The sequence below is a fragment of the Melospiza melodia genome, chromosome 1, assembly GCF_035770615.1.
Source record: "Melospiza melodia melodia isolate bMelMel2 chromosome 1, bMelMel2.pri, whole genome shotgun sequence".
Classification (NCBI taxonomy): Eukaryota; Metazoa; Chordata; class Aves; order Passeriformes; family Passerellidae; genus Melospiza; species Melospiza melodia.
In genome coordinates, this window is record NC_086194.1 from 32,717,363 (window position 1) to 32,742,084 (window position 24,722).

The 24,722-nt window shown below is 41.4% G+C and overlaps 1 protein-coding gene across 1 annotated transcript; it reads left to right on the forward strand.

Annotated features, from left to right (window-relative positions):
* The first annotated feature begins 4,998 nt into the window (after window positions 1–4,998).
* GPNMB (glycoprotein nmb) lies at window positions 4,999–23,078 on the forward strand. Its single transcript, XM_063153161.1, has 11 exons — window positions 4,999–5,277; window positions 10,163–10,312; window positions 11,019–11,162; window positions 12,498–12,677; window positions 13,875–14,033; window positions 14,502–14,810; window positions 15,995–16,117; window positions 16,808–16,910; window positions 17,822–18,027; window positions 19,517–19,604; window positions 20,356–23,078. The coding sequence occupies exons 1-11, from the start codon at window positions 5,040–5,042 to the stop codon at window positions 20,507–20,509; spliced, it is 1,854 nt and encodes a 617-aa protein (XP_063009231.1). The 5' UTR covers window positions 4,999–5,039; the 3' UTR covers window positions 20,510–23,078.
* The last annotated feature ends 1,644 nt before the right edge of the window (window positions 23,079–24,722 follow it).

Consider the following 24,722-nt stretch of genomic DNA (forward strand, 5'->3'; position numbering starts at 1 on the left):
TAAGGAAGAGGTTACTCTCTGAATTACTGCCATGAGTCAGTGGGAATACAGTCCAAAAAATGCAGCATTTTGCCAATTTTTTCTGATGTTAACAGATTAAAAAGTATGTTCCACTAAAGTTCAGCTGCCAGCATTTTCATTACTTCTGACTTCTATTTCAGGGAAGTGCTGAGGTTATTTCTTAAGCATCAAGGCAATTTCACTGGACCATAAAACAACTGAGCCTCTGTGGTGAACTCTTATCCCTCACCCATAATAAATGAAACAGCATATACAGGGAGCAAGGTGCAACTGAGTATGTTCAGTTTATTTCTTAAAAAAGCTTTAAAGGAGCTTTGGCTGTGAGACTACTTCTCCTTCAGTGTCCTCCCACCAAAGAGTCTACTGAGCAGATGTTCTTGGATCTGAGTTTTTTTTAATCACTTTTTTCACCTTCTATCCATGAGCAGCAGAACTGAACCATTTGCAGTGATTAAGTATATTCTCTTTGATAGGTCACTTTTTTGGCTGGGGTTTGCTGGTTTGATTGTTTCTGGATAATTTTTTTTTAAAATTTTTCTCTTCTTCCTAGCCAAAATATCAATTAATGTTTTTAGAGAAAACAGAACTTTTCAGCAAAAATTTGCTCTCTTGAGCTGAATGATACAAAATCAATCTTTTAACACCCCTCTGAGCAACAGGGAAGCCTGAATTAATTTCATTAAAATATGATGAAAAAATAAGGGTCTCATGCAGCCATGATCATGTGCTTTCACTGCAATTATCCACTCTCCTGACTGGGAGAGCTCTGTGCCTCCATGAATCATGGTGACTATAAAATGCATCGTTAACAATTCATTAAATCAATATGAGAAAAGCAGCAGAGTAAAACCAATGTCCAAACTGTAAATTAACTCTGGCTGCTGCAAAACTGGAAGTGGGTCAGCTGAGATGCCCACACAACAGGCCAGGAGCTTACAGAGACTTTGGAAGACCATGGGCACTGCCAGGATAGCTGCACCTCCTCCTTGCAGTGTCATCATAGTGAAAAAACCCACAACAAACCCATCCAGAGGTAATAAATAACCTTACTTCCTTTACATACCTTTAGCAAAGGTGTGTGTTGCAATCTGAATGGTCAGAATCTGTTATTGTGCTTTGTCTTCAACTCCTGGTCTGCCATGGGCAGGGAAGACAAGTCCACCTGTGAGGATGAGTGGGCCAGGGCACTCTGTGGGTCTGTGTCTCTAGGCTGAGCTCTTGTGAGGATTTGCAAAGTGCTGCAGATGATTTTTTGGGCTCCCCTACCTTCCCCACAAGCTGCTTTCCTGAGGCATTTTGGGCCACTCTCACACACATGGCAATGACTGAGCAGGGAGTTTAGAATTTGTAGGGAGGGACCAAAACAAGCAGAGTGGCAGGCTCATTCAAGCCTTCCCTCAAGAGCAAATATGCCCAAAAATTATTTGTATCACAAAAAAAAAAAAAGCTACATCTTTCATGGTGCAACTTGAGGCCATTTCTCATTATCCTGTTGGCTGTCACCTGGAGGAAGAGACTGATCAGCCCCTGCAACAACCTCCTCTCAAGCAGTTGTAGAGAGAGACAAGGTCACTCCTGGGCCTTATCTCATGCTGTGGTCAAATGCCAAGTTTGGAAAACCGTCTTTTAAAAAGTCTTTAAAATGGAAACAATTTTAGATTGGATATTAGGAAAAAATTCTCCACAGAATGGGTTGTCAAGCATTGGAACAGGCTGCCCAGGAAGGAGGAGTTTAATAAATGTGCAGATGTGTCTCTTAGGGAGTGGTTTAGTGCAGGGTTAACAGTTGGACTCAATGATCTTAAAGGTCTTCTCCAACCTAAACCACTCTGTGATTCCATGACCAACCCCAACACAGGAATTTGGGAAATGTAAGACTGCAGGAAACACCTTCCCATAAAAGAATGGCAAAATGCACAACTTAGCTACTACAAAGGCAAAAACCAAAGGTGCTGGAATTACTAAAAGCCTGTTTGATCAGTTGCAAGGGTTAAATAATTTTTCAGTGATAAACTGAGATAGTTGATACTAGATACTGATCAGGAGCTTTTTTTATTTTTCCTTTCCAGTACAAGAAGAACTGCAGCCTGCTAAGGTGGCTTTGTTTACATGTTTGGTTCAATCAGCTGATGCCCACTGTCCCGTGTGAAGCAAGGCACAGATGATTTCTTCCCAGGAAAATAATTTGTCAAGCCCTAAGCAGAGTTCCCTTGAGAGATCACTGGTAATGGCAGACAACATTTACCTAAATGTACCTGGCTGCCAAACCAAGATTGTATTGTTTTGCTTTACTTTCTTGGCCAGAAGCCAAGTTCATACTTCAAATCCCTTTTTTTTTTTTTTTTTTTCCTTTGCACTTACTTTTTTTTTTTTTTTTTTTTTTTGTTAAAGTTCCTGTAAGCAGCAATGAACAGTTCCTGTGTTGGTGTTGCGTTGATGGCGGTGTGATAGCAGGGTGAGCATGCCAGCTCTGTCAGTCTAGACATGCAGGTACACATGATGTGTTCACACCCTGTCATCTGACAGCCTTCAGGTAGCAGAGATGTGTATCTCCTCAATGAGATTTAATAACTCAGCTGCTAAAGCTGTGAAGTACCAGGCACTTCCTGCCCACGCACTTCTTTGTCAGATGAAGCCCTAAATCTCCCTGGATGTGTGTTTCTTTGCTGGGAGGATGTTTAGGATATATTTCAAACCTTTTCTCCTTTATAGCTGCCTGATTCAACTCACTTGTTTAAATTGCAAAGGTGTTTCTCAGAGACCAAGAATAATAATGTAGAAATTATAAAGGTAATTTAAGATCTGATGATGATCCATGGGTTTCAAGCAATCCTTCAGTGTTCCAGACACTCATTTTCAGACAAGTTAGCTATGGCTAGAACACTTAGAGAAGTCAGCTCAGTTTTCAGATGGTCCCTTCAGTCTTGACTTATCACATTTTTCTTAGCTTTTAATTCTTTTCACTTCCTTTACAATTCTGTTCTGCCTGGCTCTTTCTTCCCTTCTCCTCTCCTCTTGTGAATGTTGGCTGCAACCACACCACAGATGGACCCAAATATTTTCTGTGTCAGCCCTGCAGGAATGTGTAATCTAAGGCCCAAGAGCAGAGGAGGAAGAATGTGAAGGACTGGAGTGTCACAGTAAAGCCACCTTTTAGTTATTACCCCAGCCCTGGTGGGTTTGGATTCCTCTAACCACAGGCCTGATCCTCAGTGCCTCTGAAGTCTATTTACAACATGTTTAATAATTTCTACCAGCTGGTTCTTATTCAGACTGTCACTCAAAACTTATGTAACAATTTCATGTATCAAATAACATGGCAAAAAACTCCATCGTAACCAACTTTATTGTTTTTAGGCTGATAAATTTTTGGTTTTAATTAACAGGCATTTGTTGTCAGCATTATTTCTCTGGAGGTTCTCAAAACCCTCTTGGGAATGAGCATTCAAACTTCCTTTCTCCCCAGCAGACTTTGGATCAGGCTCCCAGTGCTGAACCACAGTGTTTGAAGGTCACTTTTCACTTCTAGGATCAACAACCTGGAAACAAAGGAGTGCAATTAAAGTTAATGTCCCACATGGTTTAAAAAATAATTGTGAATGCCTTCGAAACCTGACATTTCAACTGGGAATGGAGCTGATTGAACAACAACAAAAAAAGCAACAATCACATGAGGACGCTGCAGTCATATGATTTTTTTGCACAGTCAGTTAGAGCTTTGACTTGGATTTATGCTCCCCCTTGTTTCTGTCAGATAATGAGGGCTCAGTTTAAACAGGCCTGTAGCCCCAAGGCTGTTGCTGTCACCCAGCTCCTTGGCTGGCAGCAGCAGGGAGGGTTAGCTCCAGCCAGAAGGATGCTGAAGCACAGATTCTAAATATGCAACATCCACAGGACTGGACATCAGAGCCTGCACTACTGAGAGAAATGCTGGCTACGGTGCTCCGGGTTGTGGTAATAACTTACACAGTTAATAGAAAACACTAGAAAAGTAGAAGAAACTACAAAAAAAAAAAAAAAAAAAAAAAAAAAAAAAAAAAGTAGTCAGAGTTCTAAAATCTCTTTCCATTGGGCAATGTCTTCATTCTGTTGACAGTGCCTTGGAGTGATGGACTTCCACCTGCCCTGCCCAAAATAAAAATGGTTTACTGCTGCCCAGCTCGCTGTTTTCTGGCTAGCTGGTGTCACACTTATGAGTGCTGTTCTCTGGGACCACTGAAAATACTACTCAATTCTCTCTCGAGGATTGTACTTGGCTCTATGCCTTGCCATCTCACCAAAGCCTGTCCTTTGCTGCAAACAACAGCCAAAAACTTCACAAGGCTGCCAGGGCTTCAGTGAAAAGCAGCTGCTGCACTGCCTGTAGAAGAACACCTGGTTTGGCAAGCCCATAGAATCTGAATTTGATCCACCAGGTGCAGTGTTTGCCAATCTACTCTGCTCCTCTTGAGCCACTGGTTATACCTCATTGTTAGGCTGGCAGCAAAGTCTATTTTTTGTTTATTGCTAGAATCCAGAAGTTTATACAATCAGTTGTCTGTGTGAGGGTCATGGATATTGAGTGGCCATCAGCACACAGGGGCTGTGATGGTACCTCTAGCCATGGTTAGATTGGATGGGCATCTACCCACTGAATGTTTAAATAATATTTTCCTTAACAATCACCTCTGATCAGGACCCCAGTCAAGAGATGTGTTGGAATTGGCCATGTTCCACTCGGTTTAGAGTTGTTGCCCAGCATAGGAGATGAGCCATGTGGTTAAGGAGCGATGGGTTCATCAAATGCAGCGAGCTGTGGCAGCAACACTTGCAAATCAGGCTGGGGCAAGAGTTAATTTGGATTCCTAATTTAAAAACAAATTAAGTACAAAAATTGATCACAGCGCAAAACTAGTATAAGAATGCCTGTGAGGTGAATGGTGTGGCTCCAAACAGGTCTCTCAGTAATCCCAGGGAACGCTGAAAGCAAAGGGAGTGAGTCATAAGCACATGAGCCGAAAGAAGCCGAAGACAAAATCATGCATCTCTGCTTAATTCCATCACATGATGAGTCCCGGGGCCCTTCATTTAATGGGAGAGCGGAGCGGCGGGGCAGCTTCACTCTCCCTCCCGCCGGCACCGGAGCGGTCTCGGCGCGCAGCTCCGGCAGGACCCGGCCCGGCTCTGGAACCATGGGCGCCGCTCGGCCCCTCGCCCTGCTGCTGCTGCTGCTGCTGCTGCTGCCGGCCCAGGGGCTGCTCTACGCTGCCGCCACACGTGAGTGCTCCCCCTGCCCTCATCCCTGCCCGGAGAGCTCCGTGTGCCCAGGCAGCCCGGCGGGAGCGGCTGCTCCCCGCGCCTGGAGCCCTGCCCGCCCGGCAGCGACAGCCGGCCCCGCCGCAGGGCGGCCTGGCCCGGGCTGCCAGAGCTGCCGGAGCTGGAGGAGCGCGCTGAGAACCGCTCGCTAATCCGCTCCCTGTGCTCCGCAGGTACACGGAGCCGGCTGCAGCTGAAGCTTGGCTCTTGGCAGCGAGTTCTTAGCGATGCTTCCCCAGTTCAAGCGTGGCTAAAACGGCAGATGCAGAATGGACTTTGCACAGTTGGCTTGGCTCAGCCGCGCCTGCGAGGGGCCAGGTCAGAAACTGTGCTCCCCACGGGGACACTTGGACCTGGGGGTCCCAAACCTCAAGGAGCCCAGCCAAGGAATTAGATCTGCAAGCCACAGTGGGCAGGGAGTGGGCTGAGCTGCTTCTTTCCGGGCTCCCAGCTTGACTCCAGTCTTATTAGGATGACTGAGTTCAGGGCTGGGAATGTAGAAATGGGATTTTAAGCTCAAATTCCAGAATGTACAGTATGGAAATTGAAAACCTTAAAAGCTGAATCCATCTGAGCATTCACCTAGCCCTGTACCTGCCTCCAATGGAGAATAGTACTGGATGTATAACTGTGCAGGTCAGGGCACTTTCCCAGCTTTTGATGATTTACAGCATTTATAGAATTGCCTCTGTCAAATGCAGAGTCATTGTATTTAACAGTTTTTACTAGACTTTTTCCATCTGTTCATGCATTTTGGGTTTTCGCTGCAACACGTGTAAAATTTTGGGACACACTACGTCCTGCCAGCAAAAAAATTCACACCTTAATTGTACCTTATGTGAAGAAGTACCTTTGATGTGCTTAGAACCTGTAACCTGCTGGTTTCATTTGATTCCCCTTAACTTTTGTTCCTTCAGCTTTTTCCTCCATGCTGTTCATGGTTCTGTTTTTATATTCTCCCCCGTCACCTCTTCCCCAGGCTTCAAGACACAGTCTATACAGCTGTTCCTCATATGGAAACAATTCTATCCCTTTGTAGCATCCCCACCACCTCTCCCTGTATTTTTTCAGTTCTTTTATAGTGATTGAGCTGCAGAGAACAGAGCATACAGTACTCAAGACATGGCATTATAAAATGCTGTAATGATGTTCCCATCTTTGTTCTCTATCTAGCCTTTTCCCAGGTTTTCAACTACCAATGAGTACTGCATTCAAAACTGCAAAGCTGAAAGATTCCATTTCTGAGTTTAGAGCTAGTTTAGAGCCCCTTATTCTCAATGTAAGGTTACATTTAATGCTGTTGAATTTCATACAGTTTCATTCTTGAGTCATCTAATTTCATACAGTCCTCCCCTTTATTACTTTAATGCACAGTCCTCAGCAGATTAAAGAACTTTGCTGTTACCTGTTTTCCAGATTATGAACATTTAAATTATTTTTTCAATGGAGAAAACTGGGCACTTATTCATAACTTTTTTTTTTTTTTTAATATCCTAACCAATCATTTACTCATGTGAAATCAATCCTTCATTCTTACCCACGGTAACTAATTGCTTTATGTTCCTTTAGCAAGGGACCTCATCAAGTGCTGTCTGGAACTCAGGCAGACTGTAACAAGCAGGTCAGCCTTGTTCCCATGCTCTCTGTCTCCCTTGCAAAACTCAGAATATGTTTGTGAGCAATGCACTCCTTTTATGGCAAATCATATTAATGCACTGTACCTACTTGCTCTGTTCTTCACTGCTGTTCCTACCAGCTTCTCCAACTTGAGCCCCAAAGGGTTTTTTTAATCCTCTAAATCTTCCCTGGAAGTGTTTTTAAAAACTGTCATCACATTTGCCAATTTTTGTTTCTCAGTCACTGAAGCAGTGTTAAGCAAGATGTTACATGCTATGGTTAATAGCTCATTTATTTCACTCTTGAATAACTTCCATACTTGGGCCATCCTATCTAGACAACTTTGTCATTTTGTTGATTTGTTCCATAATTGGGTTTTATGTGCCAACACTTCATTTTGAGAGATATTCTCTGTCATTGTAAAAAAAAAAAATTCTATCACAGAAACTCCCTATGTTCTTCCTTTGTGAATGAAAATATAAACCAGCTGACCTATTCGACTTTTGTGCTACTCCTTTACCTTCCCTGAATGCTTTTTTTGCATCAACATCATCTTTTGGCCCCATACCTCCTGGCAAGCTTTCCAACTTATTATCTATTTGGTGAAAAAATGTTAATTTGTAGTTTTTATGTTTTTTTTCAAGTTACTGCTCAAATTCTTTTTTGTCCTGCTTTATTATGTTTTTATACCTAACTTTAGAAAGTTTATGTTACAGTCTGGTGCCATTCCATCAACCTTTTTACTTCTAATACACTTTTATCCTCTTTAGCTGGGTCATCTTTCTATTTCTGCTGTCCTAACATTGGCTCTCATTCTCTCTCTCATGGCTAATACACTTTCACAGGAAATACTGAACTTGTCTCTGCTATGTTTTTCATCAAAATGAAAGCCAGAATGAGAAAGAAGAAAGTCAATCAAAGTATAAGATCTCTTCCCCTATGATCACCTCACCAAAACTATTACAGGAATCTGTTCCTTGGAGCATAACATTACTCTGTCTATTTCAAACTGAATTGCTCTAATTTTGGTTACGACCAACATCTGTCCTTGAGTGGTTTTCATTGTTAAAAAAGAAATACAGTAAAGCTTTTTGTTCCTTTAAATTCACCAACTGAAAATCTTCAGTTCCATGTGTCAGAGAAACCAGTGCAGAAGTCTTTCCTCATCTGAAAAACCATCTTTGTCTTGTCCTGAAGCTTGTGAAACATTTTATATTTGACTGAAATAAACAAAGCACATCAGAGAGGCAAAGAAATACCTAAGCAGCTTGTGATTTAGAAGCAGTAACAACAGCTATTACTGGACTAGAAAATGAATTCTGAATTCAAGGATTGTTAATGAAAACACAAAATTAAAAGCATTTATAAAATTAAAAGTGCTCCAGCTGTTTTTGATAAATTGAACATTTGGGAAAAAACAATGATTGAAAAGTTTTGATCTGACAAAATCAAAACATTTTTATTCATAAAATAATTTTTACAGAAAATCAAGGAGAATAGGAAAAATAAATTACAAAAATTATGTAGCCATTTACTTTTGAATGATACATTAATTTAATGATACCCAAAGTGTAATTGAACTTGCTAAGCCTTTGTGAAGTACTTTTATAGTTGCTAATTTGTTTTTTTCCTGAGCAAAGTTTCTGAACAACAACATTACCAAACTCTCCTTCTGTCCAAGACTCAAAACAATACAGCATGTGATACAGGTCATTAAGTCAATACCAGTCATAACGTTATGCTTGCTCACATCAAAAAATATTAAATCTGCAGGAAAGACTTGATTCAAGTGATTTAAGTGAGACTGCAGGGAGTTCCTGGAGGGCAAAAGACTGTGGGAGATTGTGTCTCTGAGTGCAAAATCTGTTATTTTCCTCAAACCCTTCAGTCCTCAAGAGTGGGGAGAGAGCTACTGGCATCAGCTCAGAGTGGGGATGGGGCTGGCCAAGGGATGTTCTTCCTGCCCAGCAGAAATCTCACTGGGCAATAAAACACCAAGAGAAAGCAGCTCCACTCTTCTTCTGAGCTGTTTCTCTGATTGTCTCTTGCAGTAAAATTAGGAGCCACCCACCTGTATAGACCATGCTTGGACTGGCTACACCTGCTCTGTGTCTTTTCCAAAGCTTGGAAAAATTCCAATACAACCAGTTTGCTTACGGCATACAGGGCAATTCTTGCCCTTCTTACAGGCCTCTGCATTTTCCTTGAAGTCATCCAGAACTTTGTTGCACTTGGGTATAAATCTAAGTATAAATCTGCATCAGCTGTACCTTTACAATAAACCATGGAAAGCAGAAATCCTAACTCCCTTAATATTGTGACAGAATGGCACACCCAGCAGTTACCTTACCTGATTAACATGGCAGAGCCCTTTAAAGCCTCCAGGCTTCCATGGAACTATGCCCATGAGCCCTCTTATAAACATATTTTTATGGCATCCTACAGTGGCCAACGTGTTCCTACAGGTTACTTGGATATTTATGTTGCTTTTCACTATGTATCCTTTGTGACAGAAAGAGGGATCCTAGAAGCCTGGGAAAAGTTTGAGCCCATCATTTGTAGTAATATGAGAAGAAAGAGGTTATTGAAGTTATTTAATATCGGAGCCATTTCTAAATAAAAGGCATGAAGCTAATACGTTATTGTTGTTCTATTATAAACACATTGAATTTACTATTCAGCTCTAAATTTCCTTTTCTGGAAATACCAGCTTCTGTTATAATTGGTTCCACCCCTCCCACCCAAACCACCAGCCAACTCACCAAAGGAGCTGCACTGGGTCAAAACTAATTCCTGGCACAACTTCCACTAGAGCAGAACTCAGAATGAATTTATCCCATTAACCTTTTACTTGTAGATTTATTACCAGGCAAAGCAGTCAGAAATCAAGCAACCTCTGTGCAGGGAGCCTGACTGTTGCAGGGTTATGTAAACTCTTGCAAACCATTGCTCTGACACGGTCAAAACATTGTAAACATATTTATTCTTTGTCTGGGAAGTTTGCAAGTCTGCAAGTAGAAAAATATGTCAGTCTGACAATGGTGGAATTGTCTTTGTGTTGATTATAGTTGATAAGTGTTTATAGCTGCAATGATAAAATTCCATCATTTTCTACTGGTGGAAAGTTTTCTACTGGTGCATGATTAAAGTTCAGCACAAGAGTAATGTTTTTATAGAGTAGTAGGGAAAATTGCATTACATTAACACTGATGTTTGATTTTCTCTCTAGGGTTTCAAGATGTGTTGAACCATGGAAGCACTTCTCCTGTGACATCCTACAAGAAGCTACAAGGCTGGTCTAGTGATCAAAATAAATGGAATGAAAAACTTTATCCTTTCTGGGAAGAAGGAGATCCCAGATGGAAGGACTGCTGGAAAGGTGATAGCACATACACATTTCAAAGACACTTGAAAAACTGCAGCGGCCACAAAGTCCACCACAGTGCAGAGTGCAGGTGCTATAGAGCATTTTCATAGGGGCAATATCCACTGCTGCACAGAATGGTGAGTTAGAGAGGATTGGGTTTGGTACCATCCCCAGTGGGCTGTCTGAGGAAGCAGAACAGTGAGTTATTTCACAAAATGCTTTCCCATTATGACTAATCTCAGACAGACATTAATACTTACCTAGAAGTACTGATGGTCAGGGCTCCAGCACAATCTGTTGCAAGAAACATGCTCTGGAGGACAGGCAGCTTCAACCGCTACCTCAGCAGGGCACGTGGGCTTCAGACTGACAGCTTCAGCAAACACCATGTCTGAGCTGAGGGTCAATGACTGTCCCTGGGGAGAAACGCAAATTTTCTCCTTTGAGATACACTGACCCCCCCACAGGTAGAAAATTATCTTCTTAATTTTAGGAAGAACATTAATGGCAGACCAGTGAGTGATCTGGGGGGATATGCTGAGTCCCTCTGATTGTTTGAAGTTGGGGTTTTGGTAAGAGCACAAGTGACTTAGGAGCACGAAAGCCCTTAGAAACAGAGTAACCAAGAAAGCCTTTCCACTGTAAATGGTGCAAGTTGATGGCAGCTTCTGCTGCAATGCATCTTTCACTGCAGCAAAGACCAATTTTCTTTTTTCAGGCGGAAGGGTGACAGCCAAACTGGACAGTGACAGCCCAGCACTGGTAGGATCCAACGTGAGCTTCACGGTGACTCTCCAGTTTCCCAAGTGCCAGACAGAAGATAATGATGGCAACATTGTATACAGGAGAAACTGTACCCGGGGTAGGTAATGGCAATGTCCCTGCACCAGGCTCACACCTGCCTGTGCTGCTGTGTGTCACTGAGCTCTGACAGCACCGCAGGCACACCCAGGGAACAGCGGCTGTGCTGATATCACTGATAACTGATAACTGATAACACTTACCTGTGCACGCCCAGCCTGTGCCACACCAGTTTTTTCCTAAGAAGATCACTGTGGTATTTTTAGTGCTCTGCCCCACTCCAGATACACGGACCAGGTAATTTGAGACTGACCATAGCTATAAACTTGCCTTCCCAAAGCAGTCACAAAGCATAATCTGACTTCCCAACAAAACTGTCACGGCTTTTCAGCTCAGGCACTATGTTGCACTGTTTTCATCGTTGCACAGTTACACTGTTTTCTTTCAAGTTTATAAAGCTGTCAAATTACAAAATTGGAGGGTTTGTTTTTTCAATTATGAATTGTAGAATTCACTTACCATATCTGCACAAAAAAGCAAATTTCACACTTCCACATTTTAGGAATTAAAAAATGAACAAATAAATATCTGAAAATCAAGCAATATTTTCCTCAGAAAATCACCCTTTTTCATCTTATTTACTACTACATGGAGAAAAAAGCCTATCATAATTCCAGTGTTTTAAGCTGCTGGATCTAGAACAACACATGCTGTTGTACCTTTCATCCTCTGAATGCATAAATGTTCAACAAATTTTTTTACTGATCAAAGTAATTTTCATTTCATACCAGCAAGTTTTTTGTCAGCCTAGGTTGCAGTTAACTATCTATTATTTTGTTAGCAGCTTATATCCATATTCTACTTAATATCTGCTGTGCTGTTTGGGGGAGGAAACTTCCCATTTACTATTCAGAAAATGACAGAAATTAATTTCTAAGTTATTTAAAGGTGCCATAGAAAACTTTTCTGACAAAACAAACAATAAATAAATAAAACCTTAGAGTGCTTTCACAGCCACTCTTTGTACTTACAATTTTAGATTCTGCCTGCCAAGTATTTAGGTAGCTCTGTTATCCTCAGTGGAACAGTAGCATCCTGTGTAATCAACAGCAAATTTTTGGGCAAGCACTTCTAAATTGTGTCTGGCCCCTGAGACAGTAAAGTTTAAAAAAAAGCTTCTTAACAAAATAGCACCAAGACAGAACCATTTTGTGTTTACATTAAAAACCAAACAAAGCACAACTTCAGGAAAATGAATTACCGTCAGTCTAAAAATACCCCACTTCCCCTGCTGTTTAAATGCAGCCATTGCTATAACCTGCAGCGCTTGCCTCCTGTTTTCTGACTCTCTGCACACCTCCCAGTTGACCAGAACATGTCCTCCTTCTATCCTTAGATCCTCCAGCTTCCATGGATCAGCAAGTCTATGTCTACAACTGGACTGAATGGACTGACAGCTGTGGCTGGGAAAACTGCACAAGCAACCACAGCCACCATGTATTCCCAGATGGGCGTCCTTTCCCTCATCACCCGGGCTGGAGAAGAAGGAACTTTGTCTATGTGTTTCACACTTTTGGTTAGTGCTGCAACACATGCCTTGGCTGGGGTGATGTTGCAAACCTTTTATTCCCTTTGTACACAACTCATTCGTCAAGCATGTTTTACTAAAAGCGCTTCTAAAATGATTCCACACTCTTGAGTGGAAACACTGAATTAATTCCCCACTTTTCCAGAGAGGCCATCACTTGTTTGGTTTAGGAATCATGGATTACCAGAAGATTCTCTTTAAACCTGCATTCACAATACTACCACTGAAGAAAATGAATTTCCTTTCAGGATTACTCAAGATCTTTTTCTAGGAAAATAGAGAGTCTGAGCAGGTCAGTCAGACGATTTATTGACAGCTCACTGCCATTTAAGACTTTCAGATTTAAGAGAGAACACAGTGCTGTGTATCACCAGTTTAACAGTGCAGCACTTCTTGTCTCTAGGGAGGCAAGAACTGCCACTGACTGTTCTGCTGCTCTGGTCACAGATGCTGATTTTCAACGTTTCCTGATCCTGAGTATGTAATGGTTGGGCTATTCCTGCCATTGGCTACATACTAAATCTTAGTGCCTTCAGTTCTCCTGGCTAAATCACTATTATTGTCAGTATCAGTAGTAGTAGTAGTAGTAGTGATAATAATAATAATAATAATAATAATAATAATAATAATAATAATAATAATAATAATAATAATAATAATCATCATCCAAATTTTATGCAGAGGTGATTACTATTTGCCTACCTCAGTCAGCTGTTAAAAAGACAAAAAATCAAATATATAAAAATGGTTCTAGAATATGAAGCAAGAGGTATTTTATCTTCTGGCTACGCTGAAAGCAAACACAAGATCACTGAAAATGCCTCACACCATCCACTACATAATCTTAATGACTTAATGTATTGTAACTGCTTTGGAAAGAAGTAGATGTCTTGGCAATTTTTTCTTGGATTAGTGAAACTGGGGACATCTTTTTGACAACTTTAAAAAACCAGAATTTATGTGAGTAAACACACTGTAAAAGTATCCAGTCCTTCAAAATCACCTGTCAGATTATTGGAAGACATTTCTAAACTATTAATTTTGATTTTGACAATCTAAGATTCTCAGAGACTTTACCTCTCATAAACCAACTTGTGGTGAGGCTGAGGGGGAAAGTGGAGTCTGAGATGTTCAGACTCCATTTTAATGTTCATTTTCACGTTCTGAGTTCATGTTCTGTTTCAGGTCAGTATTACCAAACAACGGGACGATCTTCAGCAAAGTTTTCAGTGAACACAGCAAATATCACCCTTGGTGAACACGGGATGGCAGTGTCCATTTACAGGAGAGGCCACTCAGGATTTGTTCCGGTTGCAAGAGCAAAAACCACCTACTCTGTGACAGGTGAGCGTGCTGGAACTGGCTGTGCTGACATGCTGGGGGTGTTTGTTGCTTAGCTGTTAAAATAATTCAGCACAAGCATTGTCTGGCATGAAAAGAAGAACATTGGCCTGATAAAGGTTTTTAGCATGAAAGTGGAATCTCTGGTAAATTGCCTTGAGTAGCTTAAGTAACCTTATTGTCCAATTCAGCAGTGACTCCTCCACTTTGTATTGGAAAACGATTTACGAGAGATAATGCATTCTTCCACAGATGTCTGTGATTCCTCATTTGTTCCCATATTTTTCTGGCTCTTTCCTACTGACATTCACTCCTCAGGTCATAAATCAAATTAAAGTACACACCTGTGTTAAAGATACCATGTTTGCATCTCACACTCTGGCTGCTGCTGTTCAGGGGCTTTGGAACTGTTTATTGTTTGCAGCCAGGTATCTCTGCTGTATTTATTTACCTCTTTTTTCCCCCCTCCAGACAAAATTCCAGTAATTGTGAGTATGTTCCAAAAACACGACCGCAACATCTCAGACTCCATTTTCATCAAAGACTCACCAATTACATTTGATGTGAAGATCCACGATCCCAGCTACTATCTGAATAATTCTGCCATCTCCTACAAGTGGAACTTTGGAGATGGAAGTGGCTTGTTTGTAGCCAGTGGTTCTAGTACATCTCACACCTACACTCTGCAAGGAAACTTCACTCTGAATTTAACTGTCCAAGCCATTATACCTGTACCTTGCAGGCCAGTAACACCCACTGCACCACCACCCACCTCAGCAGGTAAGCACTTATTAAACAGCACTGGCAGTAGGAGCTATGCTAAAACTCTATATTCTGATGTTTTAAGTTAATATCTTTAGTAGTTTTACTGTCATCGTGAAAGAGCTGCAAGCCTCTGGAAGCCCTCTATAAAATTGGCTTAGAGACAGAATCAATAAGCATTAACTCCTCTAGGATTCTGTGGTAGGGATCACTTACACATTTACCTCCTTATGCATCCAGTTCCACCACCACACTTACAGCATACAAAGGTCTTCAGGTGAACATAAATGTAAGTTTGCATTATCTCTGCCACACTTGGTCAGGAGATTCTAGCCTTGTCTACTCAGGGTCATCTTCTGCGGTAAGATGTAAATTTCAAGTGAGAAAAGGGAATTTAAGAACACTCTTATAGCAATCTCCTTTCTGGATTGCATTAACTTCCGTCCAAAACTAAATAAGATTGGATTGAACTAGAAAAACCTAGTCATATTCAAAAATATGGGATTTCCACATGGTATTAACCCAGAACAGCTTTTCCACTTTAAATTTATTGACTAACATATTTCAGAATAACTTTTATTATGTTCAGCATTGGTTTATCCTCTCAGAGGGTTTTAAGAAGGCCTGCAGTTTCAGCCATAATACTACTACTGTGAAGCTGTAAATGTGGCTATATTTTTCAAATTTCATATTTTTAATATGTGCTCTTACCAAAATATGGAGTGAGAATGAAAAATGAAAGGAAAGATATAATTTTCACCATTTCCCCTCTTCATTTTTCCACTAGCTGTAATGTAGAGCAGTGGGAAAATACCAGCTTTTAAAAAAGCATTTTAAATGTTTTATTGGCCTTTGGATTTCTTATATAATTGATTTGGGGATTTTAAAGAAGTATTTAATTGTATTACACCTTGTAGTCTCCCTTTTATTTCACAGAGATGGGTGACTAGCCAGGTGGCTTTTGGAGTGAGTGAGGCTCCCCAGGCCACTCTGGGGTTCTAAAGCTGGGCACATGTGCTTTCTTTAGGGGTTACAGCCATGAGCTATTACACAGATGCACACATGACTGCACAGCTGCAAACCAAGGCGACTGACAGCCTGTGGAATGCAGGAACAGCTGGAACATGTGGCTGTGCTCAGAATACCCCAAAGCAGGGCTTGTTCTAAAGTTGTTGCATCTCTATCTCTTCTGCCTCGAACAGCTCCAACAGGAGCATCTTCCGATTCTGACTCTTCTCCCACTGTGGAGTCAGTGCAGGACAATCCTGATGGAGGCTGCCACATTTACAGAAATGGATACTATGGAAGCAGTATTGCTGTTGTAGGTAAGGATGTGTGTCAACACCTCCACAGAGGAATGATGTTAACAATGAGCAACAATACATGGTAGAAATAATGTTTATTTAGACACGTCTTTATCAATTACATAAGATCCACAAAAAGATCCTTCTCATGGACATAGCTGAGAGTTTTAGGGATTAATGTGCAGACATCTGACTGGCTGACTTTGGTTTCTGCCTGCACTCTGCCAGGGGCTAGTTGCAGAGGTTGTGACCCCTTGCTTTCAGACACGTGAGGCTGGACCTTGGTCTGGATCCCTGCTGATGGCTGACCCCACGTGCTGGTGGGGACGTGCATTGTGTCACTCCTTTCTCTGTCACCAGCTTCTGAACATGCCACAGCAGGAGCCCATGGGCTGGGGAGGAGGTTTACCTAAGGTTGAACTGGCCTTTGAATGCAGAGAAATCTCATGTAGTGGGAAGTGATTTAGCAAAATAAGGAAGTAAATAACAATAATGAGGGGGAAAAAAGGCAGACCAGAAAGAAGCAGCCTCACAGGGAAAGCACTGGAAAATTTCTCAGCTTTCAAAGCCTTCAAGAGGAGTGCTGAGGGAGGGAGGAGGTTATGAAAAACAAGACCTGAACTGAGCATCAGCCAAACACTCGAGGTTCAGTACACACAGACTTCAAGGCTTGTCATGTGTCCTACAGTTGATATGTGTTTCCTCTCCCAGAGGGAATCCTCGAGGTAAATATTATTCAGATGACAAGCATCCAGATGACAGAAAGTCAAGCTGAAAACTCACTGGTTGACTTTGTTGTTACCTGCCAAGGGAGGTAAGTGTGTGAATGAAGCTGTCAGTCTTCCCAGTTTAAAACTAATTAGGTGCTGGAATGCTATATGCACTTAGATGCATATGAACAAAATTTGGGAACTGCAGTGTTTCTATTTCTTGATGGGAACTAAAGATAATGCAAGTCTCATTTTAAAACTATGCCAACAGAGGCTACTGCCAGGGACTTAGGATTCAGAGCAAACATTCAGTCTCAGTAAAAATAAGGAACTGATTGTGGGGGAAAACACAATTTATAGTCTCCTGGCCAAGACAAGATTTCAGCACTTACAGTAAAGCAGGAAGCAGTTTACTGAAATTGTAAGGAAATCCTTTCTATTTGGCCATGAGTTTTTGACACTTGGAGTAAATGGGTGAGTCCAAGAAACTTCTTGGATGCACAAACATTGGACTAATATTCCTAGGTCTTAGAAGGTTAGAGTTGAGAGGACCAAGAAGTACAAGAAACACCATGGTAATACAACTGGAATACAATTAACCTCTCTTAAGGGAGTATCTTCTTTTCCAGCACATGATAAATACTACTTAAAAGAATTTGCATTCCTTTCTTAAAGATGTGTATTAAGCGTATGAAAGGTCAGGGACTTTAAAAGTTGATTTGATGCAGGTAATCCTGCATCAAAACCATAAAAGGTTAAATGATAAGCAAAACAAGCAGATAATTATACAGATTGTATACAAGCATTCTATATAAAATCCACATGTACATATATAAATGTATAGGTATGCAAAAAGTACATATAGTATTAATAAAATACACTTAAATCACTACAGTGCCACTGATTTCAACAGGCACCAGCATAAAACTGGTGCACCAGGGCAATGTGTCTGTGAACTGGGCTAAGTGGGCTGGCAGGACTCCACAATGCAATGAGCTCTCTCTCCCCATGCCAGTCTCCCCACAGATGTCTGCACGGTGGTTTCTGACCCCACGTGCCAGGTGTCCAAGAGCATGGTGTGTGACCCCATCGACGTCACAGATGAGTGCTTACTCACCATCAGGAGAGCTTTTGAGGAACCTGGGACCTACTGCATAAACATCACCCTGGGTGATGACACAAGCCAAGCCCTTGCCAGTGCCCTGATCTCTGTAAATGGAGGTGAGTCCACAAAGAGCAGATGTGGGTTGTTGGTGAAAAGCTTCTTCCTGTGGTCATTTCCCTGCAGGGGAGAGAACACAGGAGTCCATAGCGAGGTTCTTGTTATGCCTGGAAGCCTCAGCTGAGACTGCACCAGCTTGTCTAAGAGTCCATGCAAAGATAAAATGATGATTATTTCCCTGGGGGAATTTTAGCTGTTAGACCTTGGTTTGACTTCTGTTTACAATCCAATGAGTACAGTAATTACACAAGCTATTCAGTATCACAGAATATGAACAGTTCTTAAGCCATAATGTAATTTTCCACAGAAAAATGTTGGGCAGAAAAGCAGGTGGGGAACATGCCAGCCAATCCATTCCACACATGGAGAGATAGCAGAAATAGAGGGGAATTCAGCTCAAGAAATCAAAGTCTGCAGCACAGTTGGCTGCCCTGGGACTTCTTTACTGCCCATGGGCCTCGACATGGTTTCTATTTCTACATGAGGATAAGATGAATTATGTTCTGGAATGATCTGTGTTATATCCAGTGACTACAGAGTCTGCCCAGTTTTCCAAACCGTTTCCAAACTATTTCCAAAAAGGAGCTTTACCTTTGGTTGGACAAATATCACTGTGTCTATCTCATAGCTATCAAAGCAGTCTTGACAGAACCAGCTATTAAACTCAGCCTCAGTCAGAAGTCTAAAAGACAGTGCTGCCTCTCTGCTCCCACTTCATTGCCCTCCTGACTTCCTATTACAGTGTCCCAGTGACTCTTCTGAACTCTCTAATTACTATCACCCAAACAACTGAGCCTTTGCAGTCTTTTTCCATAGCATTTTTGATGGTTTGATTTAATCTAGGTGTAAGTTTATCTGTACTGAAATCAGTTCATTATGAATCAGGCACAATGCCTGACCTCTAAATGCATTCTGGTTCCTAAAGGTGAAACTAAGCATGCAGAAAGGTTTTTCTCAACTGTATGCACAGAGACTATAGCCCAGTAAGCCTGGTCTGTCTGGGCAAAGCTGACTTGAACTTTTGGGCTTCTGCTATATTCAAAGCAGAACTAGGATCTAAGAGAGATTGCTGCTTTAAGTTGCCTTCTGGATGAGCCTATCTAATTTTGTCAGTTATCCTATAGTCAGTGTAAAAATTTCTCCAGCATAACAAATGGCAAGGATCAAATTAGCTTCACCTTGTGTGGTGCCAGCAGGGCCTTTCATTCCTGTCCATGCTGGAAGGGTAGCCATGTGTCTGAGGAGCAGAGCTCATATGAGAAAACTGGCAAAGCACAACTCACACTCTGGTGGAATCAAGAATTACGTGGATTAGGATGTGAAAGCACCACCTCCTGCCAGCCACTGACCTCCAGTGTTTAGCATTTTAGAATTACTAACTGTGCTTCAATTCATACAGCAATAAGTAAAAATGGCATTTTCTTTGGAAAGTCTATCTCACTGTAAAACAGAGGCTAACTTGTAATCAATCTACTTTCTGAACTGTAGGAGCATCATCTGGAACAACAGCAGGTGTCTTTATCTTCCTTGGCTTGTTGGCAGTGTTTGCTACCATTGGGGCATTTGTCCTTTACAAGTAAGTTGCTAGTTTCTATGATTAAAAACAGTTCCAAGAACTGTCAAAATATTATTTAAATTAACAAACTGAACAATTTAAATTTGCTTTAGCTACATTTTTGTTTAGTTACTATTGGAGCTTACAAATATTCTGGCAAATATTTAAGAAAATGAGATTACTGGTTTAGGCCACAAAACCATTGGAAATTATGCAGATGTTAAGGACTTTCAGAAAAAAAATGGGCACATTCTGTGCCCATTAGCACAAACAGTAATACTAGCAGGCCTGGGAACTTCATCTAAGCAGAAAGCAAACTCAAACTGCATGATGTGGTTTATATATGCAGTGAAACCAAACAAATTCTTCATTAAATAATTGATTAATAAATTCTTTGGGCAAAAGGTGCTGAGCATGCAGGCTAGTAGTTGACAGAAGCACACACTGCTGCATTATTATTATTCTCATGAGACTTTGGAAGTTTCTCTTTTGAGACTGCCCGAAGACTCCTGAGTCAAGTGTGGGCTCACCCTTCCCAGTGAGTGGTGAGAAACACACACTCCCATGGAGCAGCAGTTCTCCTACTGCCTATCCAGGCCCCTGTCACCACTACTGACCCATGGCTGCCAGACACTGGATGTGTTTGAACAGGGGAGGAGGAGAGGGAATGCATGATGAGCACATGATCAGTGCTTCTATGCGCTGGTCACATGCTAAATGTGCACCCTCCTTTAGAAGTCTTCCAGCAACTGACTGTTCACATTCCTTGCAGGAGATACAAGCAGTACAAGCCCATTGAGAGGAGTGCAGAGCAAACACAGAAGCAGGAGGGATTTACTGCTTACTTCAGCACTTTCAAAGCCGTTTTCTTCCCTAATAGCACTGAGAGAAATCCTCTGCTGAAGAGTAAACCTGGCATTGTTTAAACCTTTAGTGTAACACTGACTATTAGATTAAGTACAGCACTTGTATCTGAACTATACTTTAATGAGGCTTTCTTCTTGTTATAAAAAAAACCCGAGGGAGTAAGGTGAAAGCACATGTAGACAGGATGCTAACTTTTGGGGCTTGGTGCAATTAGCAACATTAAAGCAGTCTTTTGTAGAAAAACGAGGTAGTTTTAAGCACTTGCTGTTCTTGCTTGTGATGTAGGATACAATCTTCTGAATTACTAATACCCCCCACCCCCTTATCTGGCTTTTCTTATTTCTAGGTTAACAACGTGCAAAATTAATCACATCCAAAATCTGGAAGGGGGGTGGGGGAAGGTAGAGAAGAAGTTAATAAAAAAAAAAAAAAAAGACAAAACCCCCCACAAACCAACGAACTTGTAAACACTTAGCTTTTATTGCTGCTTAGAGCCTTAGCAGGATTCATGTCTTTGCTGTAAAGAGAGACATGGGGGGCAGGCACGTGTTATGTCCATGGCCTATTGCCAGGCATTCCCAGGCACTGGCACTGAGCTGCTGCCACTGTTGCACTGCTCAGGAGGTCCTGGCACAGACTGGCCCCAGGCCAGCCAGCTCCCCACCAAGCCAAGCCCACATTCTGGGAACCACCAGAGGCACTGCCCCCACTGTGAGCTTGGCAGCAGCCACCCTGTGTCTCAGGGTTCAATACCATGGGTGCAGCTCATTCAATGCCAGCTGGCCTCAGGGCCAGAAAGCAGGGCTGGACACACTTAGCTTCCCACTGGACATGGCCAGCCGTGCATGAGTCTCACTATAAACAAGACCACAGACACCCAGGCAACAAGATGAGGCCCATTGGCTTGGCTCTCCCTGTTCAAACTTTGAGTTCCATGTAAAATTCTGAGTTGCAGCTGCTGATGCTGCCTTTGCCTCCTTTGCTTCCACTGGTCTTGAGACACTGGACTGGCACCACTGCTCCCAATGGGGCAGATATGATCTATTGTAAAATAATAATCCACGTGACATAACATTGCAATACAACAATCTATGTCCAATGAAGGGTCAGCAGAAGAAGGGATCTAGCAGGAAGGGGCAGCATTCAACTGTCTTTTCCTCTTCTCTTTTCCTTTCTGTCTTTCCTGCTGTAAAGAGACATTAATTTCTGCTTGCTCCTCCATCCCTCTGACCACTCAATCAAATAAACGAAAACCCCAAGATAACTAAAACACTCTGCTCCAGTTTCTGCTTTGACATGATGCACCTTAGAAAATGTAAATTTATGCAAAATCAGTGTGCCTTCACTTGTTCACTCTAGCTGCAGTTCTGTTAAAAGAACTCATTCTGAGGCCTTCCACAAGTGATCTGGCCTCACAGCCACACGTGCTCATCACTCAGCATCATGGCATTTCACAAACTGCTGAAGGCTGGCTCCTTGCATGATGAGAAAAGGAGGGCATCTTAATTGCAGAAAGGGAGGAGGTTGCTAAAAAGGTTCATGGAGATGAGCAAACAGACCAAAAATTCTTTATAGCTCATGTTTCAAAAAACTCCTTTGTTGTTAGCAAAGGTTATGGCCAAAATGGAGGCTGGGCAAATGACCTTACATAATCCATTTCTAAACACTGAATTCTTTGAAGATATGTATTTCAATATAATTAGCTTATTTAACATGTCTTGAAATATCTCTGATATATGCTGTTTTCTGTTCCTGTGGCAATACATAATTATAATTATAAACAAAACATAATTATAAATTTCCCCAGTGTTTTAGCAGATCTTCAAAATGCTTGTCATTTGTAATCTGAATCTAGTCTTCACTCCCCCTTCCCAGTGTGCACAGACACCTTTCAATGACTTAAGGATATTTTTTTAAAAATGCAGACTCCAACATACCTGTGAGATTAATTCTTTAGCTCTAAAATTCAACAGTCCCTTTTCTTCTTTTGTTTCTAGGTTCTCTCATTATTTTAAATTTTTGTGGCTATTTCAGCTGTATTATTAAAAGCAGTGTATTTGCTATTGTTCCATCTTCCTCATATGTAACATCCTATTGTCTAAGAACTACCATCTCAAGTTATTTTCTGACTTAAACAGGAAACACATTTTCTACAAAAATTACCCTTTATGTGTGTGCTCTGTTATCAGTCAGGCAGGACTGTAATTTGTATTTGTTGCTCTAGCTTGAGGCAGGACAGGGGTTTAGTGGAAAGTTTAAGATGACTTGTAATGAAGCATGAAAACATAAAATCTGTCACAGCTCAGGATCAGTGAAGATGCAGGCTACCACCTGGGCTACATGCAGAAAACATCTTGTTTCTGCAAAATGCTGCATCTTAGATGACATCTTAAGACATCTTAAGCTTTTGCATAGAAAACTCCTTTCAGGCATTTGTTAAGAACTTTTTTATACTTAAAGTATTAGGAATATCTTGCACTGTGTCCCTTTAAGTGCCATGTCAGAATACTACATTTTTATATTACCATTTTGCCTTTTCAGCTGTAACTTCTATTTCATACATCTTTACTTTTATACAATGGAATTTAACTGCTGCACTGACAAATAAACCATGTAATGATTTTAAAAGAGTTCACTGCTTTGTCTCAGAACAAGAAACTGCAAGATAAGCAACTTGATGAGTTGCCCAATTATTGATCAATAGTGTCTAACTCCATAAAACATGGGATGTGCCTTATCCTCAGCCCACACCTGGCTCTACCAGGGTTATCAAGCAGATTTTGCAGTCTCCCTTCAAGTGTACTCAGAGAAATGGCCCCACAAACCTGAGAAGCAAGGAGACTTTCTTAACACCCAGATGACACAATTTCAGAACAGATCAGGATACAAATGAGCTTCATGTCCTTCAAAGGCAAGAACAGCTGACAAACAACAGATTTGTGAATGTCAGCAAATGTTACAAGACAGGTTTCAGGCATTCCCTTTGGAGAAATAACATCAAGAATGACATCAAAGATAAATGTACATTGTCTTCATAGAAAGAACATCCTTTCAATCGTGTCTTCAAAAGAAACAGAAACATCAACTGGGTAGCAAGTTTGTTAAGAATGACTTTAAAAATTGAGTTGCAATTTCAAAACACTTATTTTGTTCCTCCCCTCTTTTTTTCTTGAATATTTTTTATAGCACACAATTAAGGCTCATCAGATGTGGCACTTTTTTCTTACCAAAAGTATTATTAAGCTGAAATCAAGGCTTTAAAACACCAGTCTCTGAAGGAATTGTAGAGGAATGAAACAAAACTTTGCAAGAGTCATCCAGACACTGTGGCTTATTAGTACAAACAATCACTTCCAGCTTCATGCAGCATAGTCAAATTTTCTTTAATGATAAAGCTTTTATCACTACAGGTCCTTACAATTCACACAGAATTCCATAATCCCAGATTTGTTGGGTTGGAAGGGACCTCTGGAGATCATCTAGGCCAGGGAGGGAGACCTACAGCAAATGACACAGGAGCGTGTCCGGGAGGGTTTGGAATGTCTCCAGAGAGGGAGATTCCATGACCTCCTTGCACATCGTGTTCCAAAGCTCTGCCATCCTCAATGTAAAGAAGTTCTTCCTCATGTTTAGGTGAAACTTCTTGGTTTTAGTTTATGGCCACTGCTCCTTGCCCTGTTGCTGGGCCCCACCAGAAGGAGTCTGGCACCATCCATGACTATGTCTTTTAAACCTTAATATTTGACCATCATACTTCGTTAGAGTGGGAAAAACATTCTGAATGGTAATTCTCTTATTTTAGTGTCCCTTTAAACTCCTGGATTTCTAGGGGAGGGAGGTGGAGGGATATGTTTCGCCCACATTAAATACAAATGCTTAAAGGCCATAATTTCTCAGCCCTTGACAACTTTCTCCATAGCAAGACTACCAGCCTGTGCCCATTAACACCATGCAGGAATTACACAAACAGAAAACACATTCCACAGGAAAACCATGTTAGTTTCAAACAAGGTGCAGTTTTTTAGGCAAAACTGTAGCCTATAAAAGGGGGCAAAAGGCTTGAGCTGGGATATATGGTTTAGGTGTGTATGGAAGCGCCCATGTACTGTACCTGCCCTTTCCAGCTGCCCAACAACCCAGTATGACACAGTGGTGTTTACAGAGCAGGAACGATCTTTCCTCTCAAATCCAGGCATGTCAAACCATCTTTAAAACTGACTCTTCTGCTGCCCTCTGGCCCACGTTCCCAAGGCACGGTACCAATCAGCCCCC